General features: G+C 44.7%; 1 protein-coding gene across 22 annotated transcripts in view; it reads left to right on the top strand.

Annotated features, from left to right (window-relative positions):
* Window positions 1-17,335, top strand: part of madd (MAP-kinase activating death domain) — a 176,714-nt gene that overhangs the window by 144,422 nt on the left and 14,957 nt on the right. For all 22 annotated transcript variants that reach the window (XM_059651946.1, XM_059651966.1, XM_059651951.1 and 19 more), the window contains 4 exons: window positions 4,592-4,702; window positions 7,260-7,367; window positions 13,015-13,179; window positions 14,362-14,434. In XM_059651946.1, coding sequence (XP_059507929.1) covers window positions 4,592-4,702; window positions 7,260-7,367; window positions 13,015-13,179; window positions 14,362-14,434 — 457 coding nt within the window. The remainder of the gene's footprint in view (window positions 1-4,591; window positions 4,703-7,259; window positions 7,368-13,014; window positions 13,180-14,361; window positions 14,435-17,335) is intronic.

The following is a 17,335-nucleotide window of genomic DNA, read 5'->3' as shown; positions in this document are numbered from 1 at the left end:
CTGAGATTGCTCCTTTTTGGATCTTGCATTTTGCAGAGTGACCTGCCATCATCCTACAACACTACTTCACTTGTCCAGCTGGGTGGGTCTATTCTCATCCGGTTCCATTCTTGTTTGTCCGAAAGTATCCAGAGAATTGCCAACAATTGCTTCACTTGCTACTTCTGCACCATTAGCCTCTGGGGTCCCTTGATTTATTCTTGGTCCCACCTCCTATTGCTCACTGGTATGTCCTCAGCTGCATGGTTTTGTTTGTCAATGCATACACTGCTCTTCGCCCCCACCACTCTCCATTCCCGTATTGAAGTTAAACCTGACATGAAGTGCTGGATAAGCAAACATTTCCCTCAATTAAGTATTGAGAAGACTGAAGTTGCAGTCTTTCATGAGCTACCAGCTCCACCACTCAGCCTGAGATGAGCCTGCCTATTTGCATTATTTCTGTTGGTTTCAACCCTGAATGAACTTCTGACCACATGTTTATCCATTGCTGTTCCCATTTCTGTGAGGTTGCCCTGCTTGGTCCGTGCATCGATGCATCGGCTTTTACAGCCATCATTTCTTGCACCTTGAGTTCTGAAGAGGGGCCACTGGACCCAAGTGTTAACTCTATCCACAGATGCTGATTTTCTCCAGTTGTTTCTGTTTCGGATTTCCAGCAACCGCAGTTATTTGTGATAATGGGAACTGCAGATGCTGGAGAATCCAAGATAATAAAATGTGAGGCTGGATGAACACAGCAGGCCCAGCAGCATCTCAGGAGCAAAAAAGCTGACGTTTCAGGCCTAGACCCTTTATCAGAGAGGGGGATGCGGTGAGGGTTCTGGAATAAATAGGGAGCGAGGGGGAGGCGGACCGAAGATGGAGAGAAAAGAAGATAGGTGGAGAGGAGAGTATAGGTGGGGAGGTAGGGAGGGGATAGGTCAGTCCAGGGAAGATGGACAGGTCAAGGAGGTGGGATGAGGTTAGTAGGTAGGAGATGGAGGTGCGGCTTGGGGTGGGAGGAAGGGATGGGTGAGAGGAAGAACAGGTTAGGGAGGCAGAGACAGGTTGGACTGGTTTTGGGATGCAGTGGGTGGGGGGGAAGAGCTGTGTGGTGCAGTGGGGGGAGGGGACGAACTGGACTGGTTTTGGGATGCGGTGGGGGAAGGGGAGATTTTGAAGCTGGTGAAGTCCACATTGATACCATTGGGCTGCAGGGTTCCCAAGCGGAATATGAGTTGCTGTTCCTGCAACCTTCGGGTGGCATCATTGTGGCACTGCAGGAGGCCCATGATGGACATGTCATCTAAAGAACGGCAGGGGGAGTGGAAATGGTTTGCGACTGGGAGGTGCTGTTGTTTATTGCGAACCGAGCAGAGGTGTTCTGCAAAGCGGTTCCCAAGCCTCCGCTTGGTTTCCCCAATGTAGAGGAAGCCACACCGGTACAATGGATACAGTATACCACATTGGCAGATGTGCAGGTGAACCTCTGCTTCCTGGACCTCTCAGTCTCCATCTCAGGCAACCAGCTTGTAACTGATGTCCATTTCAAGCTCACCGACTCCCACAGCTACCTAGAATACGCCTCCTCCCACCCACACTCCTGCAAAAATTCTATCCGCTATTAAAATCGGCCGCATCTGCTCCCACGATGAGGCATGCCACTCCCGCACATCCCAGATGTCCAAGTTCTTCAAGGACCGCAACTTTCCCCCCGGTGGATCCAAAGAAAAGGAATTCATGGAATGTTTGCAGGATGGCTTTTTAGAACAGCTTATGATGGAGCCCACAACGGAGTTAGTGCTATGTAATGAGCCAGACTTTATAAAAGACCTTAAAGTAAGGAAACACTTAGGAGGCAGCGATCATAATATGGTAGAGTTCAATCTGCAGTTTCAAAGAGAGAAGGCAAAATCGGATGTAATGGTATATTACTGTTAAATAAAGGTAATTACAGGGGCATGAGAGAGGAATTGACTAAAATCGACTGGAAGCAGAGCCTAGCGGGGAAGACTGTAGAGCAATAATGGCAGGAGTTTCTGGGTGTAATTGAGGACACAGTACAGAGGTTCATCCCAAAGAAAAGAAAATTATCCGGGGTGGGATTAGACAGCCATGTCTGACAAAGGAAGTCAGGAAATGTATCAAACAAAAAGAGACAGCCTATAAAGTGGCCAAGAGCACTGGGAAATCAGAAGATTGGGAAGGCTACAAAAACAAACAGAGGATAACAAAGAGAGAAATAAGGAAGGAGAGGATCAAATATGAAGGTAGGCTAGCTAGTCATATTAGAAATGATAGTAAAAGCTTCTTTCAATACATAAGAAACAAACGAGAGGCAAAAGTAGATATTGGGCCGCTCCAAATTGATGCTGGAAGGCTAGTGTTGGGAGATAAGGAAATAGCTGAAGAACTTAATAAGTACTTTGCGTCAGTCTTCACAGTGGAAGACATGAGTAGTATGCCAACAATTAGGGAGAGCCAGGAGGCAGAGTTGAGCATGGTAGGCATTACAAAAGAGAAGGTGCTAGAAAAGCTAAAAGGTCTAAAAATTGATAAATCTCCTGGCCCTGATGGGCTGCATCCTAGAGTTCTGAGGGAGGTGGCTGAAGAAATAGCAGAGGCTTTGGTCATGATCTTTCAAAAGTCACTGGAGTCAGGGAAAGTCCCAGACGATTGGAAAATTGCTGTTGTAAACCCCTTGTTTAAGAAAGGATCAAGGCAAAAGATGGAAAATTATAGGCCGATTAGCCTAACCCCAGTAGTTGGTAAAATTCTAGAATCCATTGTCAAGGATGAGATTTCTGAATTCCTGGAAGTGCAGGGTCAGATTAGAACAAGTCAGCATGTATTTAGTAAGGGGAGGTCGTGCCTGACAAACCTTGTTAGAATTCTTTGAAGAGGTAACAAGCATGTTAGACTAGGGAAACCCAGTAGATATTATCTATCTAGACTTCCAAAAGGCCTTTGACATGGTGCCTCACGGGAGGCTGCTGAGCAAGGTGAGGGCCCATGGTGTTCGAGGTGAGCTACTGGCTTGGATTGAGGATTGGCTGTCTGACAGAAGGCAGAGAGTTGGGATAAAAGGCTCTTTTTCGGAATGGCAACTGGTGACGAGTGGTGTACCGCAGGGTTTAGTGGTGGGGCCGCAGCTGTTCACCTTATACATTAATGATCTGGATGAAGGGACTGGAGGCATTCTGGCGAAGTTTGCCGATGATACAAAGATAGGTGGACAGGCAGATAGTACTGAAGAGGTGGGGAAGCTGCAAAAAGATTTAGACATTTTAGCAGAGTGGTCCAGGAAATGGCTGATGAAATTCAACGTGAGTAAATGCGACGTTTTGCACTTTGGAAAAAAGAATACAGCATGGACTATTTTCTAAATGGTGAGAAAATTCGCAAAGCAGAAGTACAAAGGGATCTGGGAGTGTTGGTCCAGGATTCTCTGAAGGTTAACTTGCAGGTAGAGTCCGTAATTAAGAAAACGAATGTAATGTTGTCGTTTATCTCAAGAGGGTTGGAATATAAAAGCAGCAATGTGCTTCTGAGGCTTTATAGAGCTCTAGTTAGGCCCCATTTAGAATACTGTGTCCAAATTTGGGCCCCAAACCTCAGGAAGGACATACTGGCCCTGGAGCGTGTCCAGCAGAGATTCACACGGATGACCCTGGAATGGTAGGTTTAACGTATGATGAACAGCTAAGGATCCTGGGATTGTACCCATCAGAGTTTAGAAAGTTGAGGGGAGATCAAATAGAAACTTACAAGATAATGTCTAGTTTAGAAGGGGTGGACGCTAGGAAGTTGTTTCCGTTAGGTGGGGAGACTAGGACTCGTGGGCACAAAATTAAAATTAGAGGGGGTAAATTTAGAACTGAAATGAGACGACATTTCTTCAGCCAAAGAATGGTGGGCTTGTGGAATTCATTGCCACGGAGTGCAGTGGAGGCCGGGACGTTGGATGCCTTCAAGGCAGAGATCGACAAATTCTTGATCTCAGAAGGAATCAAGGGCTACGGGGAGAGTGCAGGGAAGTGGTGTTGAAATGCCCATCAGTCATGATTTAAATGGCGGCGTGGACTTGATGGGCTGAATGGCCTTACTTCCACTCCTATGTCTTATGGTCTTATGCTATTCCACCCCCACCCCTGTTCACCTGCGCTTATCTACATTGTCTCCCAGGCAAGCAATATCTTATTTGTTTTTAAGTGTGCCATTCTGTCTCATTGTTATTTTTCAATCCTCCCTAGCCTCCTTCAATCTGGATCCTCAATCCTCTGATAGTTCGGCATTCCCCTAATGATCTGGTCTGTTGTACATTTCTGATTTTAATCACTTTGCCATTGGTTCCCTTTTGTTTCCTCCTTTAAGACAACTGACCTGACCAGATGTTTCCTCCTTAAAAGATTTAGTGTCCTATTTTGTTTTTGAATGCTCTGAAGCACATGGCACCTTAAAGCCAACAATATCCCATTGTATATCAAAGTTGTTGGTATCTTTGTGTTGAAGCTCTGTTTTCAAGCAGGAGTTGAGCTGGGGGTGGTAGCGAAGCTCTGTGGTGATTTGTGGAAGTTGAGGATAACTGAGTGTCACATCTTACTTGCAGGTCAACAAAAATGACATCAGGAAGAAGGTGAGGAGGTTGATGGGTAAATCACACATCGGGCTGGTGCACAGTCAGGAAGTGAATGATCTGCTCGATCGCCTTCCACATCTGGTGAGCATTCCACTTCATCACAGCTGCAGCTTATTGTGCCCCTATCCTCGGGTGTGTGGTCGGGTACACTTGGCAGCAACAATTACAATCAGGCTGACTCATTGTAGGTAGAGGCACTTAGTGCAAGGAGACTACAGTTAGACACAATGTAGGAAGCATTCAATGTTGTGACTTCAGTAGATGAAAGTACTGGGCAATCCATATCCAAAAATGAAACTAGGCTTAATTGATCAATGGTTTTAGTCTGTTGAGCTGACATGGTTAATCTATAAGTTATGGTTATGGTTAGGGTTTCTTTAAAAGATCAACTGAAGTTAATTGCACAAAGTAAGGAAGAGAAACAAACCAAGCTGACTAAAAATAGAATATAGTTAATTGATCTTAAAAAACAACGAAGTTTCAACACATTCCTGATGTTATTTACCATAGAGACTCTCGCCCAGAGAAATTGTACCCCTCAACCCTTGATAGTTCAATGAGTCCTTACCAAGTCTGCCAACATGAACGTAGCATAAATCAAAAGTTTAAGCCTTGTTCTAATAACCCATAGGTCTCAGACCACATCATTGTGATTTGGAAGCATTGGCGGCACAGTGGCTCAGTGGTTAGCACTGCAGCCTCACAGCACCAGGGACCCTGGTTTGATTCCAGCCTTGGGCGACTGTGCAGAGTTTGCACGTTCTCCCCGTGTCTGCGTGCGTTTTCTCCAGGTGCTCCGGTTTCCTCCCACAGTCCAAAATGTGCAGGCTAGGTGGATTGGCCATGCTAAATTTCCCGCAGTATTCAGGGGTGTGTGGGTTAAAGGGGGATGGGTCTGGGTGAGACATATCAAGGGGCGGTGTGGACTTGTTGGGCCGAAGGACCTGTTTCCACACTGTAGGGAATCTAATCTAATCTAAACTAGGTCCCCTAAGGCAAGAGATTCCCTGAAGAACCCTGAGTTCCTTTCTAGGGGTGAAACTGAGCTTGACTCTGGTGTTTTGTGAACTAAATAGAAAGCCTGAAGTTTCCCTTAGGTGTTGTAAAAGTTCCATTAATCTACTAACACCAAAGAGGACTGCAGTCTCCTGCATATTGACAAAAATAGGATCAAGGCCACTTTTCTGGAAGGTAGTTTGCAGTCAGGCACAGAGTGAGCGTGAGGTTTAGAATGGGGCACAGTGAGTAGAACATAGAACATAGAACAGTACAGCACAGAACAGGCCCTTCAGCCCACAATGTTGTGCCGACCATTGATCCTCATGGATGCACCCTCAAATTTCTGTGACCATATGCATGTCCAGCAGTCTCTTAAATGACCCCAATGACCTTGCTTCCACAACTGCTGCTGGCAACGCATTCCATGCTCTCACAACTCTCTGCGTAAAGAACCTGCCTCTGACATCCCCTCTATACTTTCCACCAACCAGCTTAAAACTATGACCCCTCGTGCTAGCCATTTCTGCCCTGGGAAATAGTCTCTGGCTATCGACTCTATCTATGCCTCTCATTATCTTGTATACCTCAATTAGGTCCCCTCTCCTCCTCCTTTTCTCCAATGAAAAGAGACCGAGCTCAGTCAACCTCTCTTCATAAGATAAGCCCTCCAGTCCAGGCAGCATCCTGGTAAACCTCCTCTGAACCCTCTCCAAAGCATCCACATCTTTCCTATAATAGGGCGCCCAGAACTGGACGCAGTATTCCAAGTGCGGTCTAACCAAAGTTTTATAGAGCTGCAACAAGATCTCACGACTCTTAAACTCAATCCCCCTGTTAATGAAAGCCAAAACACCATATGCTTTCTTAACAACCCTGTCCACTTGGGTGGCCATTTTAAGGGATCTATGTATCTGCACACCAAGATCCCTCTGTTCCTCCACGCTGCCAAGAATCCTATCCTTAATCCTGTACTCAGCTTTCAAATTCGACCTTCCAAAATGCATCACCTCGCATTTATCCAGGTTGAACTCCATCTGCCACCTCTCAGCCCATCTCTGCATCCTGTCAATGTCCCGCTGCAGCCTACAACAGCCCTCTACACTGTCAACGACACCTCCGACCTTTGTGTCGTCTGCAAACTTGCTGACCCATCCTTCAATTCCCTCGTCCAAGTCATTAATAAAAATTACAAACAGTAGAGGCCCAAGGACAGAGCCCTGTGGAACCCCACTCACCACTGACTTCCAGGCAGAATATTTTCCTTCTACTACCACTCGCTGTCTTCTGTTGGCCAGCCAATTCTGTATCCAAGCAGCTAAGTTCCCCTGTATCCCATTCCTCCTGACCTTCTGAATGAGTAGGTGGATGACAGTGAGGCAGAGAGTGTGCGGGCGAGAGAATCAGAGCGAGGCAGTGTGTGTGCGAGCGTGAGGATTGGAGTTGGACAATCAGCAGAGGGATTATGGTCAGCTACAGTGGGAGGGTTGTAGTCAGGCCAACACTAGGACAAACAATGGGAGAATACAGTCTGTGTTCGGAAGATCCTGCTGCAGGTTTAGAGATGGGTTTGCCAATGATGTGTCATGTCTGGCCTGTGGTTGATGGCTGTTGCCCTTGTGGCTTTGCATTTATTCCTCAGGAGAGCCGCGATCTCCACATTCGACCCTGTGGCAGCCGTCACATCAAGAAGCAGACCTTTGTGGTGCATGCAGGAACAGACACCAATGGTGAAATCTTCTTCATGGAGGTACTGGGCACCTGAATTACTCCAGAATCATAAAGCTAATGTCACCTCTGCTGCACAGTAGGGAATGTGCAATAAAAAGTAACTGGCTCATCACTAATTCTCTCTGAGGCAAGCCCAAGGCATGCACATGTCATGTGACATTTAGCCAGATGGTACTGTCAATATTTTCCAAACTGAACAAAACACCTTCAAATCCATCCTCCCATTCAATATCCTTCATGATCTGAATAATGTTTCACTTTTCTCTCAGTCCGCTCCTCACAGGGGTTGTGGGAATGATCTCTGTACACAACAGCACACACCACGGATACTGACCCCCCCCACACTTGGTGTATGGTGCAATCATACAAACTTAGTTGGCCATTTACCCCACCCACCCTCCAGCAAAAATTCCATCCCCTATTCCCAAATCCTCCGCCTCCGCCACATCTGCTCCCAGGATGAGGCATTCCACTCCCGCACATCCCAGATGTCCACCTTCTTCAAGGACCGCAACTTTCCCCCCGCAGTGGTTGAGAACGCCCTTGACCGCGTCTCCCGCATTTCCCGCAACACATCCCTCACACCCCACAACCGCCCCAAGAGGATCCCCCTCGTTCTTACATACCACCCCACCAACCTCCGGATACAACGTATCATCCTCCGACACCTCCGCCATCTATATTTTTCCCTCCCCACCCTTGTCTGCCTTCCGGAGAGACGACTCTCTCCGTGACTCCCTTGTACATTGGGGAAACCAAGCGGAGGCTTGGGGACCGCTTTGCAGAACACCTCCGCATGGTTCACAGTAAACAACTGCACCTCCCAGTCGTGAACCATTTTAACTTCCCCCTCCCATTCCTTAGACGACATTTTCATCATGGGCCTCCTGCAGTGCCACAATGATGCCACCCGAAGGTTGCAGGAACAGCAACTCATGTTCCGCTTGGAAACCCTGCAGCCCAATGGTATCAATGTGGACTTCACAAGATTCAAAATTTCCCCTCCCCCACTGCATCCCAAAACCAGCCCAGCTTGTCCCCACCTCTCTAACCCGTTCTTCCTCTCATCTATCCCTTCCTCCCACCTCAAGCCGCACCTCCATTTCCTACCTACTAACCTCATCCCGCCTCCTTGACCTGTCCATCTTCCCTGGACTGACCTATCCCCTCCCTACCTCCCCACCTATACTCCCCTCTCCACTTATCTTCTTTTCTCTCCATCTTCAGTCTGCCTCCCCCTCTCTCCCTATTTATTCCAGAACCCTCTTCCCATCCCCCGCTCTGATGAAGGGTCTAGGCCCGAAACGTCAGCTTTTGTGCTCCTGAGATGCTGCTTGGCCTGCTGTGTTCATCCAGCTCCACACTTCGTTATTTTAGTTGGCCTTTTAGCTCTTTCACTCTGTTCTGCTATGCAATGGGATCATGTCTCATCTGTGGCCTAACTCCATACCTTTGCTAAACAGAAGATTACCTATTTTTGATTTAAAACTAACAACTGATCCAGCGTCCAATGCTATCAATGGAAGAGCATTCCAAACATCTACCGTCCATTGTATGTAAAAAAGCTTTCTAACATTTTTCCTGAACAGTCTGGTTCTTATTCAGACTTTGTCACATAATTCTAGAATTCGCAACCATTGGAAACAGTTTAACTTTAATCTACCCTGCCTTTTCCTGTTAAGGTCTTGGAGACTTTGATCAGATCGTCCTTAACCTTCTAAATTCAAGAGAAATTGGCCTAATATGTATAATCTCTCCTCATAGCTTAGCGCCTGAAGTCCAGGCATCATCATGTCAATGCTATACTCCCTCAGTGCTTGATATATCCTTCCTAAGACTTGATGTCCAAATCAGCTCTCAGTACTCCAGGTAGTGTCTAACCAGGGTTCTGTGTAAGTGCAGCATAATTTCTGCGTTCTTGTATTCGAGTCCTCTAGATGTAAAGACCAGTATTCCATTAGCTGCCTTGATTCAAATGAAAGAACTTTACAATACAGAAATGGCTCTTCAACCCATTGTGTCTGTACAGGGTCCCAAAGGAACTCGCTAGCTAGCCCCATTCTCCTGGCCTATCCATCATTCTCTAAATTTAATCACTTTCAGACATATATGCTGCTCTATTTTGAAACCTTCTGTGGAATCTGCTTCCACCACTCTCCCAGGCAGTACATTCCAAATTCTAACAACTGAGTAAAGAAGTTTCTTCTTTTCTCACTCTGAGCACTTGTGCTGACAGTTTTGATGTTGTGACCCCTAATTACTGACTTGCCAATTCGTGGAAATAGAAAATCCTCCTTTACACTGCCAAAATTGTTCAAAAATTTGAACACTTCAATCAAAAGCGTTCTTTTTCTTCACTTCTCCAAGGAGAGAACCTCCCAATCTCTTTCCTTTTATCTAAAATCCCTCATTTCAGGTATCACTCTTGTAAATCTCCTCTGAACTTTTTCCAGGGCTTTAACATCCCTCCCTAAATAATGTACCCAGAACTGAATACAGTACTGCAAATGATCAATGATTTAGAGAGATGTAGCATCACTTCCTTGCTTGTATACTCTATGCCCCTATTTCTCAACCCAAGGATTTTATCAGCCTTCTGAAAAACTTGTTTCAACTTGTCTAGCTACTTTCACAGAATTATGCATGTGAACCCTGAGGTCCCTCTGCTCCTGTACTCCCCACAAAGTATTACCGTTGAGTCTGTATTGTCTCTCCCTATTTCTTCTACCAAAATGCATTACCTCACATTTCTCTGCATTGAAACTCATCTACCAGGTGTCTGCCCATTTGGCCTACTTGTCAACGTCTCTGTGAAGTTACTCAGTGTTATCCTCACAATTTACTATTATCCTTAACTTAGTATCATCTGCAAATGTAGAGATTTTTCCTCAAACGTTCATCTCCAAATCGTGTATGTAAATCAGAAAACCAAAGGTCACAATACCGATCACTGGGAAACACCACTTTCTCCTTGTCTCCAATCTGGAAATGCCCGTCCATACCTACCCTCGCCTTCCTGTCCTTTAGCCAACTTCTAATCCATGCTGTCAAGGACCCATCAATCCCAAACATTTCTAATTTGCTAACCAGCTTGCCATGTGGCACCATGTCAAATGCTTTCTGAAAGTCCAAACACACATCAACCTCATCTACTCATCAAAGAACTCAATTAAATTTGTCAGACATGACCTGCTTTTGACAAAGCTGTCAAGTATTAACTTAATTTTGCTTAAAGTGTTTGTTCACTTTATCCTGTATTATGGCCTCCATCAGGTTTTCCTACAATTGACATCAAGCCGACAGTTCTGTATTTTCCTGGGTTACCCTTTGCCTCTTTCTTAAACAATGGCGTCACATTTACAATCCTCCAGCCCCCTGGGATGACTACTATGTGCAGAGGGGCTTGGAAAATTTCTGTCAACAGCTCTGTGATTTGTTCTCTTGCCCCTTTCAGAATATTTCACTCTTTGTTTTAGTGCAGCCTATCATCCTTCCCTCATGGTTCCTCTTGCCCTTCCTTATTCCAGTTTAGGCCTCCCTCCTGTATTTGAGATACTGTTCCTGATTGCTGTTATTATTCCAGTATGCATCTTATGCCTCCTTTTTCTTCCTATTTTCTCACCAATAGCCTCAGTCATCCAGGGTACTGTCGCTTTGGATACCCCATATTTATTTCTCATGGCTGTGTACCTAGCCTGCACCTTATTCACCTGTCTATTGAAATTCATTCATTTTTCATCTGCTGTTTTATCCATTAAAATATGATTCCAATCAACTTGCTTCAGTTCAATTTTTGGACCTCTGAAATCTGCCTTTTTCTAGTCTTGGACCTTAATCCTTCACTGATTTTTATCAATTTCTAACTTAAGATTGAATCTTATCAGATTATGATTTCTACAGCACAACCCTACTTGTACTGCAGATTCCCAAAACCTGCCTACATGCGCTATCTTCTACTTCCTCTCCATTGTTTGGAGATCTATTTTTTTTAAATTTCACACATACACTTTATTTATAAAAATCAACTCGACATATATAAAGAAGTTTCAAATCATATCTGTACAGTATTTGCAGAGAGAAAACCAAATAAACATGAGAATTTTGACATTTCTCAGAGCTCTACAGTTGTAGAGTCACAGCTTCACTGATCAGACATCCCAGTCTGATCCAGTGTCATTTGGCCCAATTTTGGGCCCCAAACCTCAGGAAGGACATACTAGCCCTGGAGTGTGTCCACCGGAGATTCACACGGATGATCCCTGGAATGGTAGGTTTAGCGTATGATGAACAGCTAAGGATCCTGGGATTGTACTCATTGGAGTTTAGAAGGTTGAGGGGAGATCTAATAGAAACTTACAAGATAATGTATGGTTTAGAAGGGGTGGACACTAGGAAGTTGTTTCCGTTAGGCAGGGAGACTAGGACCCATGGGCGCAGCCTTAAAATTAGAGGGGGGAAATTTAAAACTGAAATGAGACGACATTTCTTCAGCCAGAGAGTGGTGGGCTTGTGGAATTCATTATCGCAGAGTGCAGAGGAGGCCGGGACGTTGGATGCCTTCAAGGCAGAGATCGATAAATTCTTGATCTCAAAAGGAATCAAGGACTACGGGGAGAGTGCAGGGAAGTGGTGTTGAAATGCCCATCAGTCATGATTTAAATGGTGGCGTGGACTTGATGGGTCGAATGGCCTTACTTCCACTCCTATGTCTTATGGTCTTATATTCCTCTGAACCCTTTCTACTTGTTGCCAAACTAGGCATTTTCTATTTTTGTAGGCAACTATTTATGTTCATTTTGAGGCAAAGAGGGTCTGACAACTGACTGAAGCCTTGTACTTTGGTAGAAAGACCTCAGCCTTTTCCCACTGCACCTTGGTGGCTGCTTCCCCAAACTCTAGTGTATCCCTCAGCACGTAGTCCTGGATGTTAGAATGTGCCAGTCTGCAATGCTTGGTTGAAGTCAACTCTTGTTGGGCAGACCAAAGAAAGTCTTCAACTGAGTTGGTGGTCTTCCAGGCACAGTCAGTGTTTTGTCTCCATGTTCATCCCAGGAAACAGACTGTAGAGCACAGAGTCGTGTGTCATGGAGGTGCTTGGGATGAACAGCGACAAAAGCCGCTTCATCTCTCACCGGACTTCCTTTGAAAGGCAGATTCCAGAACGAGATGTGTGACTGTCCCTTCACCAGTTCAACTATTTTAAAGGCAGCATGCTGTGGCACACAGCGACTGGGCGTATATGAAGGATCTGGCTAATACCTTTCTTACCACCGCCAAGCAATATCTTGGTGCTTGTTGGAAAGTTCCGGTGATGAGGCATTCTACTCAAGGAATCGCCTGACAAGATCCACATTATCCTTTTCCTGCATGGACTCAAGGGCATTACTTGCTGACCATTTCCTGATGGATTTCTGGTCAGAGGTGTTTTTCTTTGCAAATTTTCCAACAAAGGTGATACAAAATGGTCTAAGCACCTCGAGTGTTCTGCGGCAATGAGGTGTGACCACCTTTGTAACACCAGGGACAGGTTTATATGCAAAGACTGTACAGAACTAGTTTAGTATCTGTGTTTGCGCAAAGTTTATTTTTTATTAATAAACTGTGGTTATTGGTGTCTGTACTGCGAATGCCTGGCTCAGGCACTCTGTACTCCTTGTGTTTGATAGGTGTGTGATGACTGCATTGTGCTACGCAGTAATATCGGCACTATCTATGAACGCTGGTGGTATGAGAAGCTCATTAACATGACGTACTGTCCTAAGACCAAGGTCCTCTGTCTGTGGAGACGTAATGGGCAGGAGACCCAGCTCAACAAGTTCTACACCAAGAAGGTACAAACACTGGATCTGTCCTCATGTTCGTTTCCACTCTGTCTGTCTCTCTTCCTTGCACTCCATCAATCATCTGCTCTCCCTGTTGTGTGAGCACCTGAAGAGGTTAATGCTGAGATATTAAGCAGCACTCAATATGATGATGATGATGATGATATGTAGGTTTGGTAGGAGAACACCTTAGAATTGTAGAAACTAGGAGTAGTAGCTCCTAGTAGCCCTTCGAGCCTGCTGCACCATTCTGTACGATCATGGCTGTTCATCAACTCTGTACCCTGTTCCCCCTTTCTCCTCATACTCTTTGATCCTTTTAACCCTAAGAACTATATCTTGAAAACATAAAATAGGATCTCAAAGGATTAAGATTCACTATCTAGTTCCTTCTTTTAACTCTTTGTAATATTCGCATCAGTGTAACGTCAGGTTGATTGCTATTATGCAAGAAATGATGTCCTGTTTAAGACTGAATCTACTCCCTCGAGTCTGATCAGTGTGTGGTGGAGTGAGTGTGATTTGTTTCTGGTAGAATAAATGAGATCGTTGCCTAGGAGAGTGGTTCTCGGATTGGCGTGCTGTCTTGGAGAGTGACTGATCAGCTTGTGACTGAGTGTGAGTGTGACCTCTGGGAGTGGATGCGGTAGGTAAATGTAAATATGTGCACAAATGTAAACAAAACTGGCTTGTTGTTTAAGAGTGTCAAGCTCTGAAAGAGATTATTCCAGCAAATGTCTTAAGCAACACTGTCTAAGGTGATGCCAACAGATTGGTTGGGAGAACAGGCAAAGGTCTAGAAGGAATAAGACCCAACATTTGGTTTTTCCTCTCACTGTCCATAACAATGTCCAGTCAATCACAGTAACTTGTAGATAGTTGTCATCATGCAGTAAATACATCTTGCTTCAAACAAGAGTGTCTCATCATTAGATGAGCAAGTGACTTTCCTCTACTGCCCCAGACCAATCAGATCCTGTAGATCTCAAGCAAGAAAGAGGGCGGTGCCCAGTCTGCTAGATGGATCTTGAAGCATGGATAGGCAGTGAAACAGAAACATCCTCCAACACTTCCACCTGTTGGCCCAGTGGCCAGCCTATGTTTTCTAATTGCTTGCAAACATGGTGGGCTGAGCAGCCTGTTGTATGTTCTATGTAATATGACTAACCCCAGTTATGTGTTCTTTGGCAGTGTCGAGAGTTGTACTACTGTGTGAAGGACAGCATGGAGCGTGCAGCTGCAAGGCAACAGAGCATAAAACCAGGTATCATACCAACACGATTAGCACATAAGCATTAGACAGTTGGTGAGTGAATTAGCCTTTGCCTGTGCCAAAGAGAGTATAACTGCCTTCACACAATCAGGGATCATGTACAGTCTTCAATGTTTTACCTGAATGATAGAACATAGAACAGTGCAGCACAGGAAAGGGCCATTCGGCCCACAATTTTGTGCCACCACCCCTGGCAGAATGTTCCAGAGCCCCACCACTCTCTATTTAAAAAAAACCTTGCCCCTCACATCTCCTTTGAACTTATCCCTCCCCTAAAATGCATGCCCCACCTCCACCGCCTGCAATATTTACATTTCAGCTCTGGGAAAAAGATTCTGACTGTCAATTCTATCTATGCATCTCATAATTTTAAAGACTTCTATCAAGTCTCCCTTCAGGCTCCGCCAATCCATAGAAACCAATCTGGGTTTCACTACCTTCTCCTTACAGCTCATTCCCTCTAATCCAGGCAGCATCTGGTATTTTTCACCTTGGAATTATTCACAGCCATACTCAACTCTAAAACTTGAAAACTGGCATGTGGCGACCCAGCCAAATCAGCTGCCCAATTGCACTACGCAAGCCTTCCATTTCAGTTTTGAAACACTTAACATTTTTTTTGTGAGGCCCTTCCATTGGCTAGTAATATTAGGGCCAACATTCTTCAAATAAGATGCCAAATCAAAATGACACTAGATCTATTTTAGCCAAAGTGCACAGTCACACAGTCTCTGATGCAATTCTGGCACTTCTGCATTACAGAGGTTTTACCTCATTCCTCTTTATAGGTGAAATAATACCCACAGTTTCCCCAAGTAGCGCATTCTGTCTTCAGTGGAGAGAGTTGTCCAAGATTACAATGATCAATCAACACTTTGCTCAACAATTTCTTTTTATATCCAGGCTAGTCAAATGTAAGGGACGTCACAGATTTGGTCATTTCAATCTGATTATGCTCCCCATGATCAAATTGTAACTTGTGTGGAATCCTGTAGGTTGAGGCCCCGATTTATATTCATTTTGTCTTAAGTCTCTGATATTTCATCTTCATCCGCAACTGGCGATCAGTGTCAAGTACTTAATGTAATAAATAAAAACCAAAACAACTGCGGATGCTGTAAATTAGGGACGTAAACAAAGTTGCTGGAAAACCTCAGCAGGTCTGGCAGCATCTGTGAAGGAGAAAACAAAGTTAACGTTTCGGATCCGGTGACCCTTCCTCAGAACAGATTTAATGTAGTAAATCTGTCAATGAGCATTTCTGTCCATTTAATACTGTTGCAGCACCATTCTATTGCTAAGGGGGCACTCCACTTACAGAGGATTAGTACCGAGGGAGCACTGTACTGTTGGAGGATCTGCGCTGAGGGAATACCATGTGGTCAGAGCATGACACTGTTGCAGGATCATTGCTGAGGGAGCCCACAATGTCAAAAGGTCAACGCTGAGGGAGTGCTACACTCTAAGTGCTTCAGTACTGAGGTACTGCCACACTGTTAGAGGTTCAGAACTGAAGGAGTGTTGCCCTGTCAAAGAGTCAGTGCTGAGGGAGCGCTGCACTGTTGGAGGGTCAGCATTGAGGGAGTGCCACACTATTTGGTGGTTTCTTTCAAAAAATATGAACAAACAAATCGAGCCTGCCTCACCAGTTGTGGAGATTATTGGTAATTTGTTTATGGTTTCAAAATTCCCCATTCCAGTCCACTCCCACTAACTCTCAATTCTCTGCTTAATTACCTTAAAACTATTCACTGATCCTGCTTCTACTGCCTCCTGAGGCAGAGAGTGTAAAAGTTGCACAACTCTGAGGAAAAATTCTCATTTCTGTCTTGAAGGGCAATGGCAACTTGTAAAACAGTGTCTCCCTTTGGTTGGGATACAGCCATAAGAGGAAATATCCTTTCCTCATCCACCTTCTCAAGACCATTCAGGATCTTACATACTGCAATCAAATCACCCCTTGCTCTTCTAAACCCCAGTGAAAACAAGCTCAACTTGTCTAACCTTTCTTCATAAGATCAGTCTGATTCCATGTGTCAATCTGATGAATTTCCTCTGAACCACCTCCAATACATTTATGTCCTTCCTGAAATAAAGAGACACGGTATTCAAGGTGTGGTCTCACCAGTGTCCTATAACTGAAGCACATCCTTCCTTTAATTTTTAATTCATGTTGAAATAAAGGATAGCATCCTATTAACTTTTTTGATAACATGGTGCACCTGTATAGTAATGTCCTGTGTCTCATGCTGTAGAGCACTTAAATCCTTCTGCACCTCGGAAATCCGCAGCCACTCTCCAATTAGATAATAATCAAGTTGTTATGTCTTGCTGGGGTAGCACGTTGGAAATCAAACCCCACTGTTCTTCAGTCATAATAAAAGTTGATTTTTATAAAATGCACAAAAATTCCTCGATTTACCTGACTTTACAGGTCAACAGTTGTGTTCTGTAAGTGTATAGCTCTACTGACTAAAACTCTAATTGCTTTATAAATAATTCCCTGTTATGCACATGCATGTGTTTATACATGTACACCCATTTTTCCTTTGTGTGCATGGGTGGAAGGACGGACTGAAAAAGCAGTTCAAAGGATCCCATCCACAGGGTTTGCTGAGATGATCCTTGTGCTTCTCAATCTTCCATCTCCAGATGCATCTATTGATTTGCATGAGGTGCAGTGTGGCTAGTTAACTTCTAAAACACCTCTGACTTATTAATTAAAAGTCACAGCTTACAGCAACTGAAAAAAAAGATAACAGTGTAGAGCTGGATGATCGCAGCGAGCCAAGGAGCATCTTAGGACCACAAAACCTGACGTTTCAGGCCTAGACCCTTCATCAGAAAACCTTTTCTGATGAAGGGTCTAGGCCTGAAACGTCAGCTTTTGTG

The sequence above is a fragment of the Stegostoma tigrinum genome, chromosome 17 (genome assembly GCF_030684315.1).
Source record: "Stegostoma tigrinum isolate sSteTig4 chromosome 17, sSteTig4.hap1, whole genome shotgun sequence".
In the NCBI taxonomy this organism is placed as follows: Eukaryota; Metazoa; Chordata; class Chondrichthyes; order Orectolobiformes; family Stegostomatidae; genus Stegostoma; species Stegostoma tigrinum.
This window is presented reverse-complemented; position numbering and strand designations above follow the sequence as displayed.